Source organism: Mustela putorius, unplaced genomic scaffold (assembly GCF_011764305.1).
Source record: "Mustela putorius furo isolate JIRA1106 unplaced genomic scaffold, ASM1176430v1.1 tig00001433_pilon_pilon_pilon, whole genome shotgun sequence".
Taxonomy (NCBI): domain Eukaryota; kingdom Metazoa; phylum Chordata; class Mammalia; order Carnivora; family Mustelidae; genus Mustela; species Mustela putorius.
Genome location: NW_025421741.1, coordinates 628,625 through 646,393, shown reverse-complemented (window position 1 = coordinate 646,393; position 17,769 = coordinate 628,625). Strand labels below are relative to the sequence as shown.

General features: G+C 51.7%; 1 protein-coding gene across 4 annotated transcripts in view; it reads left to right on the top strand.

The window, feature by feature from the left end:
- Positions 1–3,169: 3,169 nt before the first annotated feature.
- STX2 (syntaxin 2) overlaps positions 3,170–17,769 on the top strand; it is a 32,507-nt gene continuing 17,907 nt past the window's right edge. For 3 of the 4 annotated variants that reach the window (XR_006608867.1, XM_045087634.1, XM_045087636.1), the window contains exons 1-3: positions 3,170–3,459; positions 12,258–12,332; positions 16,071–16,170. Coding sequence is in view for 3 of the 4 variants with exons in the window: in XM_045087634.1 (XP_044943569.1) it covers positions 3,430–3,459; positions 12,258–12,332; positions 16,071–16,170 (205 nt within the window). In the remaining variant the exon portion in view is untranslated. Of the gene's footprint in view, positions 3,460–9,294; positions 9,930–12,257; positions 12,333–16,070; positions 16,171–17,769 lie in introns of those variants that run through there. The other variant, XM_045087635.1, reaches the window with a different exon arrangement.

Genomic DNA, 17,769 nt, shown 5'->3' with positions numbered 1-17,769 from the left:
GGCTTGATCCCAGAACCCTGAGATCATGACCCAAGCCAAAGGCAGAGGACCAACCCACTGAGCCACCCAGACACCCAAGGATAGCCTATTCTAAGTTTAGTGTAATGGTCAATTAAACAAGGCAACTGCATTTCCAAATACCTAAAAGCCTATCCTCGTTTCCAGTGACATTGCATTTGTAGGATCAAGCGGAGACAGTGAATTCTTTAACGTATGACCAGAGCAAGCACTCTAGGGTCAACGGACAGTCCTTCTTCAGGAATCTGACTTGGAATGGTTTTTTAAATTTCCCCTCGTAGGTCATTAAGTCCAATAAGGCACATTAATTTAGAATCACAGAATTTTAAAACAGGCAGGAACCTTGCTGGGTTCAAATCCAGACTCTTTGGCCTGAAGTTAGGTACCCTGTACTTTGCCATAACTTGCCCACCACAGTAATGAAGATTATAATGGGTATATGCACTAAGCAAATTTTGTGGCATAATTTTTTCATTCACTTAACAAATATTCATTTAACAACTCATATGCTGGGCCCCATTCTTGGTGTTGGAGATAATTAGGGGGTAACAGACAAAAATCCCTGACCTCAGTGGAGTGGACATTCCAGAGGAAAGAGACTGTTAATAAACAGCAAACAAATACATATACACAAGATGTACCTCATTAGAGGGTTGTAGGTGTTATGGGGGGGGGAGAAAGGGTAAGGGGGTTTGGAGTGTGAGATGGGGGGGTGCAGTTTTTAACAGGGTCATTGAAAAGACGTCATTGGATCAAAGTCTTGAAGGAAGTGAGGGACCAAGCTCCACAGATACCTAGGGAGAGAGCATTCAGATGGGAACAGCCAGTGCAAAGGTCCTGAGGTAAATGGGACTGGCTGGGAGTGAGTGGAGGGAAAGGCACTGGAAAATGAGACTCTGGAGCTACTGCAGATGGTCAGATGGTGCAGGGCTTCCCAGGCCACTGGGAGGACTCTGGCTTTTACTCCAAGTGAGTCGATAATTTACATATAAAAATTATAAACTATCCCATGAATCTGTTGTTACTGATGTACTGATGTACTGTAACCTTCTGAGTGTTGGCTTAGATTTCAGTGTACTGAAAAATCAGACATGCTGCAAGCAAATGTTTTTTTTTTTTTTTTTTAAGATTTTTATTTATTTATTTGACAGACAGAGACCACAAGTAGACAGAGAGGCAGGCAGAGAGAGAGGAAGGGAAGCAGGTTTCCCGCTGAGGAGACAGCTCAACGCGGGGCTCAGGACCTCGGGACCACAACCTGAGCCCAAGACAGAGGCTTTAACCCACTGAGCCACCCAGGCGCCCCCAAGCAACTGTTTCTAAGGGAGGAGTGAGTCATGAAAACTAAAAGCAGTGGCTTAGAGGAAATTTCTAGGCTACAGAGAAGAAAGTTGGAGACTGTGTGTTAGGCTGTCCTTGAAAAGGGACATGTGAACAGCATAGATGCCCCATCCAACAGGGACTCAAGTTCTGATTTTAGTCAATGACTATTAGATTCCTACTGTTGCCATGACAAATTATAAAAATCTAGAGCTTCTTTAAACGACACGTATTTATTGGCTTGCAGTTCTAGGGGTCAGAGGTCTGGGCTGCATTCTCTGCTTTGGGGTTCAGAAGGCTGATACCAAAGTGTCAGGGGGTCACCTGTCATTGGGAGGCACCAGGAAGAATCTGCCGCTAACCTCAAGCAGCGTGTTGACACAGCACAGGTCCCTGTAGTTCAAGACTGAAGTCCCCATTTGCTTGATGGCTGTCAGGGGGCAGCTGGCATCCTCCCTTAGCTCCTAGAAGTCTGTCTTCAGTCCTTGTATGTGAACCCAACATTTCAGAGCCAGCGATGGAGTAAAGACTCCATCCCACAGTGGGGGACTCTCTGTCGTCCTCTCTTCCCGCTGGAGAAAAGCCCTTCACTTGCAAGGGGTCAGGTGGTGAGACTAGGTCCACCCCCATAATCTGGTAAAGTCCATAACCTGTCACCATGGCCACGCTGCCTATCTTTGTACATGACAGAGACAACGATGACAGAGTATGTACTATCCACACTTCATTCTTTCCCAGGTGGGGAAGAAAGCTCTGGTTGACAATTCAACATTATCACATGAGTTGCTGCCCATGTGATGTGTTTAGGAGTAACAGAGGGCGGGGAGGAGACAGGAGGCAGGGCCAGCACTGGCTGGAGAGCGGTTAGCCCCCGGAGCCTGAGAGAGTACTGCTGACTCCCCTGGAGGCCCAGGAGGCGGCGGTCCCGGAGGGGTGCAGAGACCACGGCGTTCTGGGAACCGCAGGGCATGAGACACCCAGCATGGGAAACCATACAAAGAGGATTTTAAGACTGATGCTGTGGATACCTTTTACTGTCCTTTGGGATGCCTTGATCAGAATTGACCGTGGGCCTGCCTGTTTCCGAGGCAGCGTGCACGCTGGACGCTCGGGTGCCATACTGGGGATCCAGGGGCACTCGTGGTGGACATCCGTAGGTTTCCATGGAGGAGGTGCTTCCAGAAGAGTCTTTGTTAGGGTCATTCGGTGCCCCGGGCCTGTGCGCATCGCTGCCCCACGGGGCCCTCCTCCAGCGCCGCGTCCATCCCCGGTGTGCATCCTGGAGGAGACAGCCCCTCCAGGGTGCGCGCGTCCAAAGCTGCACCCAGCCCTCTTCCACAGCCTAGCTGAAATGCTCGCCAAAATGTTCGCGATCTTTGAAAATAATGAGTGTGAAAGCTCAGAAACAAAAAAGCAAATCAAGAGGGGACAAAAGGCACATCTGGGTGACCGAAGACGCGTCGGTGTACAATTCTGCCGGCCCCCAGGCCCCTGCCCCCAACAGACCCCCGCCCCGCCTCCCCAGGCCCCCTCTCCAGGCCCCGGGCCCCCTCTCCAGGCCCCCACCCCGCCAGCACCCAGACCCCCGCCCTGCCAGCTCCCAGGACCCCGCCCCGCCCGCTTCCTCACGCAGGCCCCGACCGCCCCTCAGGCCCGCCCCCTCCCCGCCAGGCCACTGTGTTCCCCACCATGCAGGCCCCGCCTTCCCCTCATGCCCCGCCCCCCACCCAGGCTCCGTCCCTCGCGCCCCGCTCCGTAAGCTCCCGGTTCCGCAGGCCCCGCCTTCCCTGCAGGCCCCGCCCCTCGCCGCCCGGCCCCGCCCCTCGCGGCCCGGCCCCGCCCCTCCGGCCGCGGTCTCACCGCCAGGACTCCCGCAGCCTGCGTGGGCCGGGGTGCGGCGCGGCCGGGCATGCGCAGAGCGTGCAGGCGCGGTTGCCGTGGCAGCGCCGGCCCCGGGGAGAGCCGTGGGAGGGCGCGGCGCGGAGCCGGCGACCCGCGGGCTGAGGCGGCGCGGCCCCTGGGAGTCCGCGGCGGCCGGAGGCGGCGCCGGGCAGGCCTGGGCGGCGGGGCGAGGCGCCCGGGCCCGTGGGGATGCGGGACCGGCTGCCGGACCTGAGGGCGGTGAGCGGCGGACGGGCGGCGGCTAGCGGTTCGCGCCGGGCGGGGCGGGGAGGCGCGGCGGCCTGCGGGGCGGGTGGGGGTGGGGGCGCCGGGGAGGGCCGGACTGCGCGGGGGCCCCGGGGAGCGCGGGACTGGCGGGAGGCGGGCGGGGGGCGCTGTCCCCACCGTGTCCCGGACGCTGCCCAGCGAGAGGCGGGAGCGCTTGTCCCCTCGCGGACAGATGGGGAAACTGAGTCCGAGCGCGCGGTTTGCCGGGGGCGCGGGGCAGCGGCCGGGCCTCGAAGCCGCTTCCCTGAGCCGCTCGCTGCCGCCGAGGCTGACGGCGCTTCAGGGCATCCCGCGCCGCACTTGGGACGGCCGGAGCCCGCCGAGCTGTCGTCGGTGCCCCTCCGCGCCCCGCGGGTGGGTGTGAGCGCCGAGAGCGGGGCTGTGCCGTGCCCGCGGTCTGAGACCCGGGGTCTCACGCGGGACCCCGCCCTGGAAGCAGGAAGGCACACGAGGCCACCTGCCTGCGGGCGCCGGGCAGCCGGGACGCGGGGTGAGCGCAGGGGCGGGCACTGAGCCCGCGGCTCCCCAGGGAGGAGCCGGCCTTCCGAGAACCGGGACCGGTGCCTGCCCTCTCTCAGCCGCCGGCGCTCCGGCTCCGGGCAGCGTGGCGCCCCCGGCCAGTGGCCCTTGACTGACTGAGCCCGGGGAGCTCCCTCGGGGGCCGGGCGAGTTTTGAGGCGCGTGTTCAGGACGGCCGCTCGACTGCTCTGGGACTGGGACGGCGGCGGTGGGACCAGACTGGGTGTTCGTAGAATGTGGGAGGCCAACAGTTAATTATGACCTTTTCTTCTTTAAAAATGCAAGTCCTCCAGGCCGAGTGGCTTACGTCTTGTATCCCACTGCAGGGGAGAGCCCCTGCCTTGCGCTGGGCCCCCTGCCCAAGACCCCATTGCGCGCAGGGACTGAACTTCTCTCCTTTGCTTCTAGAGTGCAGCTGGTTATAGGTCGTGCCTGGGAAAGATCAGGGGATAGTCCCTTGAATCGTCACCTGAGGAAGCCTGGCTCGGGAAGGCAAAGGATGACTCTCCCTTGGGATCATAGAAGTTATGCTTTCTGTTGGTTCCCGGAGCCTTTCTTCATCGTGGGGTTGTCCTTCCCGATGTGTTAAAGGCGGAATATTCTGATCTCTGCAGTTGAACATCCTGTTAAAAGTAGCAGATTACCACTATCTCACCGGGTAGAATGCCTTTTCTGTGCCATGACGAGCTCAAATATTTGTTGAGTGAAGAAATGCTGAGTGCCTCTGAACAGGAGAATTGTAACAGTTTTAGCAAACAGAAGATCTCCAAATAGATGTAATACTGGGGAACAGTAAGAAAAATCTGTCAGTAGACTATATATAAACAGCTTTTCTTGGCTTGATTAACCAAAAAACAATTCGGGCAATTATTTACCCCTGTTGAAGCTTATGTATACACAGTTGCCTCTGCTGTAGGGTGTGGAACACACAGGACCCGTTTTGATCTAGAATTTGAGCTAGCAGTGGCCTTCTTTAGTCCAGTATCATCCTGCTCTAGATCAAGACACTGAGTAACTGTAGAACAGATTGTTGGAAGTTTCTACTGGTGGAGTTGTCTAATCTTGGGAAAATTATTTTTAAAACTCTGAAAACCTTAATTTTCCTGTATATAAAATGGGGATAATAATATCTGTCTTGCTTACTAGTAGAAGGAGTTATGAAACATGAAATTATCTCCTGCGTGTGACACTCTGGGAGTAGATGGGAGAAAATGCCATGTAATTATAAGTGCTATTAATATTTATTAGCTTTTTAATGGTTATTGGAAGTTATAAAAAGCAATTTTTATATATTAATTTAAAATTTAGTATAAAATATTAATTTAAAATCGACATATTTAAAGTTTAATAACTTTTAATATTTAAGAGCTCATCTGAAAATCATCAGATCTAAAAGTCACACTTTTATTTTTCCTTAAGGAAATGTATCCTTTCCAAGTAGTTTTTTTTTTTAAAGATTTTATTTATTTATTTGACAGAGAGAGATCACAAGGAGGCAGAGAGGCAGGCAGAGAGAGAGAGAGAGAGAGGAGGAAGCAGGCTCCCTGCTGAGCATAGAACCCCATGTGGGACTTGATCCCAGGACCCTGAGATCATACCCAAGCTGAAGGCAGTGGCTTAACCCACTGAGCCACCCAGGCGCCCCTCCAAGTTCTTGACAGAAGATTTGAATGTCCATACATGACCATGTTTCTAAACAGTTGGTGTTTTTTCCCTACCTAGGTGAATTTTAATTTGGTAGTTAACAATGCCTCATCAATGCTGTTCAAGCTGGTAAAATAGTTGTTTTGGGAAACCTCCAAAAAGTTTCCTTTATGAGCTGTTAGTGCTTTCCCTTGAGAAGATTATCACTGAAAACCCCTTGGAAAAGACTTAAATATTAGTGTGTTCAATACAGTTCATCCACTTCAGGTTTAGCTGCTTCTAACCAATGTTTCTCTTCTTGAGCAGCCAATCTCTTTGGGTGCAGAAAGTTTAAGTGACTTGTTCAGGATATCCTAGACTCCGACTCCAGAATGATGCGGTTTCTGATTTCTAGAAAGTAAAAGAACCATGTGTCCAAGAGCCCCGTGAGTGCCGGGTCTCTGGGGGGGATGTGCGGGATGCAGAGAGGCGGGAGCACACAGGAGGGCACATGGCAGAGGCGGGAGGAATACCTGTTCTAGGAGGCAGGGACCCCACATGTGTTATGATTGCCTTTTCAAAAAAGTGTGTGTACGCAAATGGACGTATCCTAGCGAAGAGTAGAGAAACTGTGATTTTAACTGTGGGTATTGTTTACAGGATAATAAACACAAACACATGGTCATTCTGTGTCTTCATTAGTAGACCTAAGGGAAATGACAAAATGAGTATTTTTAATCCCTGATTTAGGGTGCAAATATAGTTTATTAAAGGGCAGGAAAAACTGCGTAAATATTTTGAAAGTTATTTTTGACAGCTCCGCTTGCACGTTATAAAGATTCAGATTCCCATTTGTAAAATAAAACGTTTTTTCCTAAATACTTCGCTGACACTTAAAATGCTAAGAATTTTATAGTGTATTTATCATTTCCTGTATGTGTATGTTTATAGTTTAGAATTTTATGGCACATTTAGTTCTGCTAACTTTTTGTATTTCGTTTGTCGAAACCGTTCCCTCAGTTGGAATCTATGGGTTCTCTGTTCTTAACTGTCATAAATATGTTCATTTGTAGGCATGATGTGTCTTTTTAAGACAACAAAACTTCGATGTTTACACGGGTTCATTCTTGTTTTTGACCTCAAGTCTCTTGTGAATTTAAGGAATAGAAAACCTAAGAGAACCAGCTCATGAAAGCCAGTTCATAAAAGGGTTTCCTCTTTGGTACGCGCTTCCCCTGGGCCGCCTTGGTCCCGGCACTGTCTGCACTTGCCGAGGTGGCCTCCCTCTTCCCTACCTTTATGTGTGCTGCTCCCCAGGTCCCCCTTCTCTGCCTGCCTGTCACGTCCTCGTGGTCTCAGCGCCTGTCACGTCCTCGTGGTCTCAGCGCATGCCGGCATCACCCCTGGGAAGTCTTCCTGTCCTGCTCTCATGTCCCCAGAGGTGGCTGTCCTCCTGTCTCTGAGCACCGACAGTCCTGTTTTCTTCCAGACTTTTCACCCTTCCCAGGGCCGACTGGTGTGGGCAGTTGTGCTGGGAACTGTCAGGTTGAACTGGTGTGTTTCCGTTTCAAGATCCCACGGTGAGGAAAATGGAGATGACAGAGGAATGTGTTGTCCTCAAGGCTCTTTGGGGTGCAAAGGACAGAAACCCATTAGCTGCAACAGAGAAGGGAGGAGGTTGACTCAAAGTAGGAGGGTGGTGCCTGAGGACTGGAGGGCAGAACGTGCCACCTGATCTCCGGCTGGGGGGCTGGACCCGGGACCACGGGTAATGCCCCCGCCCAGGTCATACCTGCTTTGTCTCAGCCCTGTGTGCTTCTCTGCTGCTTGTGTCCTCTGTCCTCCCCATCTGCCCCTCAGTCTCCTCCGCCTTCTGTTCGTTTGCTCAGCTGATCCCTCTGAATGGGAACCTGGTGCAGGAGCTGTGAGAAGGCAGATGGTGTCCTTGCTGCCAGGCCACTTGTGGGGGACAGGCAGGAGTGAGTAAATTCCTGCTCTGAGGGAAACAGAGCCGGGAGGACGGCTGTGGGTGGGCTCCCTGGGGCTGCATTGAGAAGGAGAAGCCCCAGGGGTGCGGCCAGCAGAAGGCACAGCAGGCCCCGAGGCTTCGAGGTGGGGACAAGTTGGTGTGCAGGACAGAGGGAGGGCTGGTTTGTCAGAGTGGAGGTGAGAGATAAGGAGAAACCTTTAAACGGATCATGGGGAGAAAAGAGTCAAATTGCAGAAACGTCTCTGCAGTAGGGTTCTGTTGATGTAAAGTCCAAGTACCTGTGAAAGGTCTGTGTAGTATTCAGAGTGGAGACAAGCGCTCAGGCAAATACACCAACGTGAACCGCGGTGACATTCTGCCGCAGGGCGTCAGCCCCGGTAACGTCAATGCAGCGGGAAGGCGCGTCTCATACAGACGCCAGTAGACGGCTTTCCCTGTGTTCAGTTACAGGCGTTCTTTGCTTTTACTTAAGTGATCGGAGTTAATGTTCTCTAGCATCAAAGGTACCACTGTTGTATGTGTTTCAAGAAAATGTAACTTACGTGCCCACAGTTACTATCTGTGCAAGGCCCTCGCGTCTCTGCACTGGAGAAAGGAGCCAGTGTTTTATCCAAGTCCGGATTCTGCTAACTTGGGATAGTTCAGCTTCTGTTGAAATCTAAACAGCATTCCAGTGGCAGATTATTCGTGTCTGTTGAGGAGCCCTTGAGCGTGGGCACTGCTCTGTGTCTGCTCCTGACAGTGGCCACTCACGGAGAATTTTGTTTTTTATACGCCGCTTTGAGGGAGGCCTCTTTTAAAATTTAACAGAAACGGAATGTTGATGTTTGAGTGTTTATCTTGCACTTTGACACTTTGGAAATCAAGCCCGTCACACTGGAGAGTATTCCCACTGCTTTTAATAAGTGCTTTGCCATGAGTTGTTTTGTTATTCAGGGTAAAGCTGTGGCCAGGGCTGGGTCAGGGCTTGGACTCCACTGTCCTGGCGGGAGGGACTAGGGGAGGCCCTCCAGTGAGTAGCAGTGTTCTGTCTGCGGGGTCTCGCTTTCCCCTTTCCCTTCCTTAGGAATGGAGGACCTAAGGCAGCAATGGAGCCCATCTCCAACTACCTGATAGCTTTGTGAATTCCCCTTAGAGATAAGAAGTAGAGGTAAAGGTTGTGAATCAAGGATAAAGAAAGGAAACGGTAGAGAAAATGCGTTCCAAGTCCTCTGGCTCTTTCACGGTTGCAGGCAGAGAGAGCATCCCCTTGCCTATAGGGCTCGCCGGAGATCAAGGGTGCGGTGCGGGTCAGAGGGTGGCGGCAGCATTGGGCTTCCTCCATCTGGTTTGCTGGTGGGCGCTGTGCATGGGGTGCAGTCAGCGCCCAGCATGGAAGTGTGGCGGTGATGTGACATGCTCCCCACAGCGGCGTGAGGTTGGGAACTGTGTCCCCGAGCACCGCAGTGGGCTGCTGTGTCTCCTGGAGTGGCAGCTGGAGTTTTCTGCAGCGTGGAGCCACTGCACGTTCTCTGTGGGATTCACCTGGGGTGACCTAGTGCCATGGGGGTGGGGGGTGCGGGTGAAGCAGGACTGGTTGCAGGGAGGTGGTGGTTGAACCAAGTGGTGGATGCACCCAAGGCTCATTGTCGCATTCCTTCTCCTTGTGCCGCTTTGCAGCCTTCCCCAGCGTTCCCCAGCAGGCAAAACCAAAGCGCCCTGTGTGAGTCTGCAGTGACTTTCAGAGCGGAGAGATGGGAGCGGCCCTGTTAGAGTCGGGTTGGGCGGACGCCTTTCTCATCTCTCTGGCCCCGGGCCACAGTTGGAACCACTGCGCTCACTCCTAAGTCAAGTTCACGTCCGTTCACAGGAAGCCAGCTGCTTGCGTGATGCTGTTTCACTCTTGCTCCTGACTCGAGGGGGACGTGACATAACTGTTTCCTGCTGAGACCCCGCCTTGGAGAAGGGAAGACGGATAGCTACTGTAGGGCGGTACAGGGCCAAGTCAGGATGAGTGGGGTGCGGAGTACACTCTAGGAAGCCAGGGGCAAGGCTGCTGCCAGGAGTCTGGAGGAGGGCCTGTGGTAGCCGACAGAGGACCTCTGGGGAAGCTCCTTCCTCTGAGGCGTGGATGGAGAATTTTTAAGAGTGAGGGTATTTGGAGTCAAATCGACAAGGGCAGCCCCTCTGTCCTCGGCCTCTTCCTGGCAGCATGGAGACAGCAGAGTAAATGGGACCATTGGCCAAGTGTTGGAGCTGGCGGTGAAGGACAGCTCTTTGTGGCCAGAGTCAGCGTGGGGAATTGTTGATGGTGAGCTTTGTAAAGTGGGACAGATGGGGGCGGGGGCACATGCTGGCCCAGAACTGCTCAGCTCTGAGGACCTGAGCACAGCCCTTCACCGTGTGGTTTGTGTTCCAGTGTGTGACGCGGCGATGTGGACCCGGGCCGTGGGTGGTGGTTGGCGAGGGTGCTTCCTGCAGCCCTGGGTGCACCAGCAGCAGCACTCTGTCTCCGTGAGCCGGGCCCACCTGGTGGGGTTAGAAGTACCCGTGGCTCCCCTTGACGTCCGTTGTGGTGACATGCTTGCCGGTGCCCGGCTCAAGTGCGGCTCTGCTCACAGCCGAGACTAGAATGAACTGATGACACAGCCCTGTGACACAGAGACCCCTTCGGTCACACAGGGGGACAGAGGTGCTTACAACCTGTCTCTGAAGGAGATGGGGCCAGGAGAGCCCATGGTTCACAGACCAGGGGGCAGACCTCGGAGGTTCAGGTGCTGATGGGGAGCAGTCTGGAGCCCACATCTGGGGGATGCTGCTTTCCTGCTGTGTCCCTCGTCCCCACCAAGGTTCACAGGCAGAGGTCTGGGGTTAGGCCTTCTCTGTCTGCTTTCCTAGGGACGCATTTCAACTCGTAACACTTGTCCTGCTAATGCAGACAAACCCAACATTGTCAGCAGCCCTCATCCAGGTGTCTTTCTCAACAGCTGTTGTCATGTGAGAGCAAGGTGGTGTGACTCAGGACACTAAGGGGAGTCAGGGCACAGGGAACAAATAGGGTCATCAGTGCGGCCATGCCTGTCTGAGAGGTGCCAGTGGGTCCCTCCAGCGAGAGAGTATGTGCAGGCTTGTGCCGGTGGGGCTTTTGCTTCCCCTTGCCCACTGCCCCCCTGGTCCTGTCGTGCTGGTCCCGCCCCACTCCTCTGGTCCTCAGCACTGTGTCATCCTGCGATTAGGGCTTCCTCCCATTCTCCTCCTGCAAGCTGCTCCTCTGAGCGAGCTCTTCCTCTCTATCATAGAGAAACCTCTCTTTTCCCTTTGCCTCTGCCAACAGATGTGGCTTATCTTCGCCCAGAAGAGGCCCCAGGCTGAGCGAGGTGACCTCCAGAGATGATCTCAGGGCGGTGGGAGAGTATTGGTGACTGTTAGGCCAAATCTCCTGGCTTTTGTGAGGGCTCCAGATGGTGCAGAGGGAAGGCCTCCTATGATTTCTTAAACATTTATGAACTTTTCAGATGTTTCTTAGCTAAATTCTAGTAGAATTTTGTCTGCAAGTTATTCCTAGGCTGTAGATCAGTAAAGCTGCAGCGCAGACTTGGAGTGGATAATGACTTCCACTATGCTAAGGTTCTGAGAATTCCCATAACCCACGGCCTCCTCGGCTTCTGCAGGGCTCATCTGCTGTGTCCTCAGGCACATGGTTCAGAGCCGTTCCCCGCCATGGACTTTCTGGCAGGTTTTCTTTCCTTGTCCTGCAGTCCCGCCAGCCCCACTAGGGGATGCTGCAGACACGACTTTGATGCCCGCGGTGAGCCACGGAGCAGTCCCCTGGGCTGGCGGTGCTCTGGGCATGTGTCGTGCACGGCTGCCTTCCCAGGGCTGGCTTCCGCTGTACAGGCTTTGCCTCCCTGAAAAGTGGCTCTTCACACAGAGTCCCGGGTCCAGCAGCAGCAGGAGACCGTGTCTGACATACTAGAGTGCTCAGAATGCTTCACTCTGACCTGCCGAGTCAGGGACCCAGCCTTCCCACGACTCTTCTGCACCTCAAGTTTGAGAACTGCCCTAGAATGTTCTCGGATGGGATTTAAACATTCAGAGCCTGGTTGCTGGTGTAGCATCCCCAGCTCTTTCCAGTGGTCAGGACAGTGCTTTCCTTCTTCCTAGTCAGCGTTTCCTTATTAGAGTGCCACTGAGTGTTTGTGGACGCCCCTGGGAGTCACTCACGTAGGGAACAATGAGGACCGCCGGCTGCTACAGGTGCAAGTTCCTTGAAAACTGTGTGCTTTAGAAAAGTTAGCCTGTGCTGTCAGCATTTTTCATCTTTATAGAAAATATGCGGTATGAGGGGTTCGCTTCTTGAGGATAAAACCTGGGGTGTCATGTTGACTTCCGTGGTGCACGAGCAGCTCCTCGTCGCCAAGTTCTGGGAAGCCCTGCCATTGCTTCCAGGAGGTGGCCGTGCTGCCCCCAGGGCTGTCCGCTGCCTCCGCCCTGCCCCACCAGCCAGTCCTCAGTCTGTCGCAGACAGCGCGGGCTTGTTAGACCTCGCGCTCCAGCGGGTCGCTTTTCTCTTTGACCTTGTGGGCCTACATGAACATCTCTAAAATCTGAATTTTTCTTTTTATATTTTCCATTTTAGTGTAGAAAAGATGACGATGGGGACACAAGTGTTGTTGTTGAAAAGGATCATTTCATGGATGATTTCTTCCACCAGGTAAGAGCCATTCGATGAAGCCTAGCTAGACTTTCTTCTTTAGACACAGTTAGTGTAACTGTGTGTGTGTGAAATTTGAAATAATACTAAATGTAACATTTGCAAAAGTTGTTTCTGTTGACGTAGGTTCCCTAGAATTTTTCATGCCCTGAACATACCTGGTTGTATTGAGCCATTCTTCCTGGTAAGAGGTTTGGGGAGGGGCTGCCAGGAGTGGTGGTTTGCAGCTGTGGAGCCCCAGGTCCCCTGTCCTCCCCAAGGAGGAGCTCTACACTCCCGCCTTGGGTGGCGCTTCTCTCAGTGTGGAGCTGGGGCCGGGAGATAGCTCCTCTAGCTAGGCTGCCTCTGGGAGACTTGCCACGCCCTGTGGTAGGCCTGTGTCTCACAGGTCCTCACCCCAGGACCGCTGGTGCTCTCCAGACTGAGGGCCCCCTCATCCTTAGAGAATGGCATGCCAGTCCTGGGGGCAGGGGTGCCCCTTGGCTGACACGCGCACAGGATGCTACTTCTCTTGTTTCTCCTGGAACAGCAGTGGGTCCCCAGATGATGACCGTATGTGTCCAAGAGCTCATAACTCAGAAATATTTCTGAGATCATTGAATGCATCTTCAGTTCCTCTTCTGAAAAGTGTAATGTGTGAACAGGCATATAACTGTGGGAACACTGCTGTCCGTCAGCTTGGCCTTTCTCCGAGGTGTCTGCCTGGCCCAGCAGCCTGGGACTATGTTCCCTGGGGCTGACCGCGACCCTTGTCTGCTCTCACGGGCTTGCTGCAGGACCTTTCCTCTCCCTCGTAGCTCCTCAAGGCTGGTTCTGGGCTTAAACCTAAGTCATATTTGACCAAATTTTCCATGATTTCACGTTTTTAAATTTGAGTCACAGAACAAATATTTTGACTTTGTTAAACATGAAGAAACATGTCCATTATCATTATTTAATGATAAAAACTGCCCTTTCATGGTTTGCTGTGGTTGTGTAAACCTGGTCTAATAGTGTCATTGACTCTTGAATGCACGGACAGTCTGAACGGGCCTATAAATGTGCAGATTTGATTAAAAAAAAGGTAATATATTGTGGTGCTTATGTGGCTCACTCAGTGAAGTGTCTGCCTTTGGCTCAGGTCCTGATCCCAGGGTCCTGGGATCGCGTCCCGCATCGGGCTCTCTGCTCAGCGGAGAGCCTGCTTCTCCCTCTGCCTCTGCTCCTGCTCACACGCATGCTCTTATGCTCGTTCTCTCTCAAATAAATATGAATAAAGTCCTAAAAGTGTACTGTTTTAATACAAATATATGAAAAGTTAGCAGTTTTGAGAGTTTGCTGAATACTTGGGATTAGCGTAGCCATGGGGTTTCCGGTATTTATGATGTTAGCTCCTGATTGTACCTAGTGGGAAAAGCATGAAAGTCATTGTTTGATACAGGGACTCACTTCAAAGTGTGAAGCAGTTACGATATTGCATGTCCTGGTTTCCCTTTGGAAATGAGACCTTCTGTATTGTCTTGACTTTACCTACTCTGTGAAATTTTTTTTTTTTTATATTTTACCCCCTTTATCTGCTTAATTCTTCCATGCCAATTCCTTGTGAAAATGTAGTTCTTAAAGACTCTCCTGGTGTTAATGAAATGTTGCTGTTATGTCTGACGGAAGACTCGTATATCGCAGACCTGGCTCTTGGTTTCTGGGAACGATGTGCTGACCCAGCTTGGCTGTGGCACCCCAGAAGTGTGAGAATGGTGTGTGGGCTCGGGGGCAGCAGAACCCAGCGCAAGTCAGACTCTCACTTGTTAAATAGTTGTTTCATTTCACAGTTAAGCTTTGTGGAGTGACTTCTTACACATATAGACAACGATATTGTTAATACAAACTTGTTTTTAGAGAACGGCATTCAGATCTTAAACATCATACAGAACATTGTAAAAGATAGGATTTCGCACCTGGCTGGTATTTGGTGAAGGACTTGGGATGGTACCCTACTGGGTGGCCAGTGAACATCCCCTTTGTGAAGGTGATTTGTTTTTTTTGTTTCTTTTTAAATTTATTTATTTTTTTTAATTTTTATTTTTTATAAACATATATTTTTATCCCCAGGGGTACAGGTCTGTGAATCACCAGGTTTACACACTTCACAGCACTCACCAAAGCACATACCCTCCCCAATGTCCATAATCCCACCCCCTTCTCCCAACCTCCCTCCCTGTGAAGGTGATTTGTAAGGGACAGAAAGAGACCCCACGTCGTGTCCCTCCTGGCTGTCGGTGGGAGTGGGCACCCCCGTGACTGCGGTGCTGCCCCCTGGCACTGTGCAGGGAGCATCACAGCCTCCTTTCCTTTCTGGGCTACACTAGGGCCGCTGTTGGAGAGGCTGAGGGGGTGTCTACTGCAGAACTCTGTAGGGGGCCAAACGGTGTTTTTTCTCCTGATGACTGTAGTTTCCGGCAGAAACGGCACTTTGAGGGCCGCTGGTGGGGCTGCCTGCCTGTTGCACTGAACCCAGAGCATCGCCGCATGTGTTTACACCTTCATGAACTAGCAGATGTTTAAAAGAATCAGCTTTTATTTTATTAATTGTTTTCATGCACGAAGTCCGTAAAGTCCTACAGAAATTATGTGTGGCTGGAAATCACCCCAGGCCCCGCAGTATGGCCGTTCACCCTTCTCGGGAGGCAGCGTTCTGTGTTACTCTCTCTTCCAACACTTGGATTTTCCAGATGTGCTTTGCAGCTGGGCCCTGGGGCCTCTGGGGAAGCCAAGACCCTGTCACGGAGTCCATGTGGTCCAGACCGTCTTTATAGCGATTCGAAGTCTCCTTTCCTCCGATTCTCTCATGAGTGTGTGCGTGGACTTAGTCTCTCTCCGCTGCTGTCACAAATTAGCACAGCCCAGTGGCTTCCCTCACATGCATTCATCATCAGGCGGTCCCGGCCGGACCTGAAACGAGCCTGCCGGCGGGGCTGGCTTCTTCCGGAGGCTCTAGGGAAGAGGCTGCTCAAGTTGGCACACCTTCGTCTTCTAGATTTGACCCTCCGCCTCCTTTTTTTGAGGAGTCCTGTGGCTGCTTGGGGGCGACTCAGACAGTCCAGGATAATTTCCCATCTTAGACTCTCGGCCCCATCCGCAGAGTCCCCTGTAAGGGGACACTCACGGGACTGGGATGTGGGCTACTGCCACAACATGCAGTGTTTTTGTAATTACTGTTCTAAAACGAATCAGTAAACATTTAAGCTATTTTTCCGGTGTGCTACTAATTATGGATGCGTGGATCCATTGGGATAAATCTCGCCGGTGAGTACCTTACATTTTGAAATAAGCGTTGACTAGTTGAGATCACGAGAGGTGAAAACGTGACTATGAAGGCTTGGCCCTGTCGACCACAAATACCTCCCCACACGGAGGCGTGGCTGCCTCCTCCTCTGCTGCTCGGAGCGCTGGGCGCGTGGCCGTGTGCCTCCAGTGACTGGCACCTGTGCAGATGCTTGGCTGTTGATCGTTGAGGTCTTTCCCACCTGGTAGTTCTGTTAGTGAATGTTAGTTGATATCGCCTTAGTCATGGGAGTATGGATCTTAACACAGTAATTTTATCTTTAAAATAAATAATTATCAATGTGAGAATTGAAAAAGGCTGGTATTTCTTGATGTGATTGTTATCTTCCTTCCTTTTTCCTTCCCTTTCTAGGTAATAGGAAGGGGTAGCAAGTTGGAATTGGCCACAACAGTGACGGCTGTTTTTATCTGTCCTAGGTTGAGGAGATCAGGAACAGTACAGCTAAAATAGCTCAGTACGTTGAAGAAGTAAAGAAAAACCACAGCATCATACTTTCTGCACCAAACCCAGAAGGAAGTAAGTCACTGGCTTTAAAAACTGTTCCCCCCTCTCTCTCACTGCCTGTGAACCAGGCCTCAGCCCTGACTGCACGCGCGGTGGCGCAGGGAACTTGTCCGGATCCTGGAAGTTGGCAGGCCGCCCCTCCATTCGGACGCACTTTCTCTCCCTCTGCTCTTCTCCCTGCTCACGCTCACTCTCTCTAAGAGAAAGTAGATCTTTAAACAGAAGAAAGTTAATAAGAGACTGAGTTGGAAAGCAGCATTTGTTAGGGCAGGTTTACGGGTGATCTTAAGTGTTCAGGAAAGGCTTTTTTGTATGGAGTATGCTGTTCTGGATGTCTGTTAAGTAATGATTTTAAGTTAACCCGGAATGAGGACCTTGGTAATTATAAGGGAGTGTTTGCTTGATCTGGAGAGATAAATCCTGAAAACTTTAAAGGTACAATGGATGGGGCACCTGGGTGCTTCAGTTGGTTAAGCATCTGCTGTTGGCTCAGGTCATGATCCCGGGGTCCTGAGATCGAGCCCTGCATCGGACTGCCTGCTCAGCTGGGGGTCTGCTGCCCTCTCTACCTCTGCTGCTCCCCCTGCTTGTGTGCGTGCTCTCTCTATCTGACAAATAAATAAGATCTTAAAAAAAAATAAAGGTAAGATGGATTGGGATAAGCCAGAGATTGTGACTTGAAATCCATCCATCATTTTGGGGAAGAAGTGGTATTTTTACAATATTATATCTTTTAATCCATAAAAGGGTCTGTCCCTCTACAATTTTCATTTCTTTGATCTCGCTCAGTTGTGCTCACAGGGTGTGGTGTAGGGACCGCACACAGCCTGCACTGTTTCTTACGAGGTGGCTAGTGTGAACAGTGTGACCATACCTGCCGCAGGTTGTGTTCGCTGTTTGTTTCTGCATCTAGAAGTACGGTGGGTTCTTAGACGTTGACCATTATCTCGCCTAATTACCTATTAATGCGGTTAATTTCTGTGTAGATTGTATTGGGTTGGCTCTGCGCCCAGTCATGTGATCTGCAAATAATGACGCTTTTCCCTTCCTTTGTGCGATTTTTAGTGGACTTACTTCTGTGACCTCTGATACGGGGTTAAGTATCCAAGACGGGGTTAAGTGGAAGTGGTGGTCCCCTCTTGTTCTCAACCTCGGAGGAAAGCTCAAAGCAACTTTTTGTTAGAGAATTATTTGGTATATAGCCTTACGTTGACAAGATAAAGATATTACACAGAAAATGAATACGTTCTTAATTTTTTTTTTTAAAGATTTCATTTATTTATTTGACAGACAAAGATCACAAGTAGAGAGGCAGGCAGAGAGAGAGAGAGATCACAAGCAGGCAGAGAGGCAGGCAGAGGGACGGGAAAGCGGCTCCCGGCCGAGCAGAGGGCCTGATGCGGGGCTCGATCCCAGGACCCTGAGATCATGACCTGAGCCGAAGGCAGTGGCTTTAACCCACTGAGCCACCCAGGAACCCCAGCATGTTCTTAATTTTAAGATTTTGCATGTCTCGTAAAATAATTATTTGACCCTCACTAGGTGCCTTACCTTATGGTTTAGAAGGCCGTTTCCCGAATGTCATCACTAGCCTGTGAAACAGGAGCTATG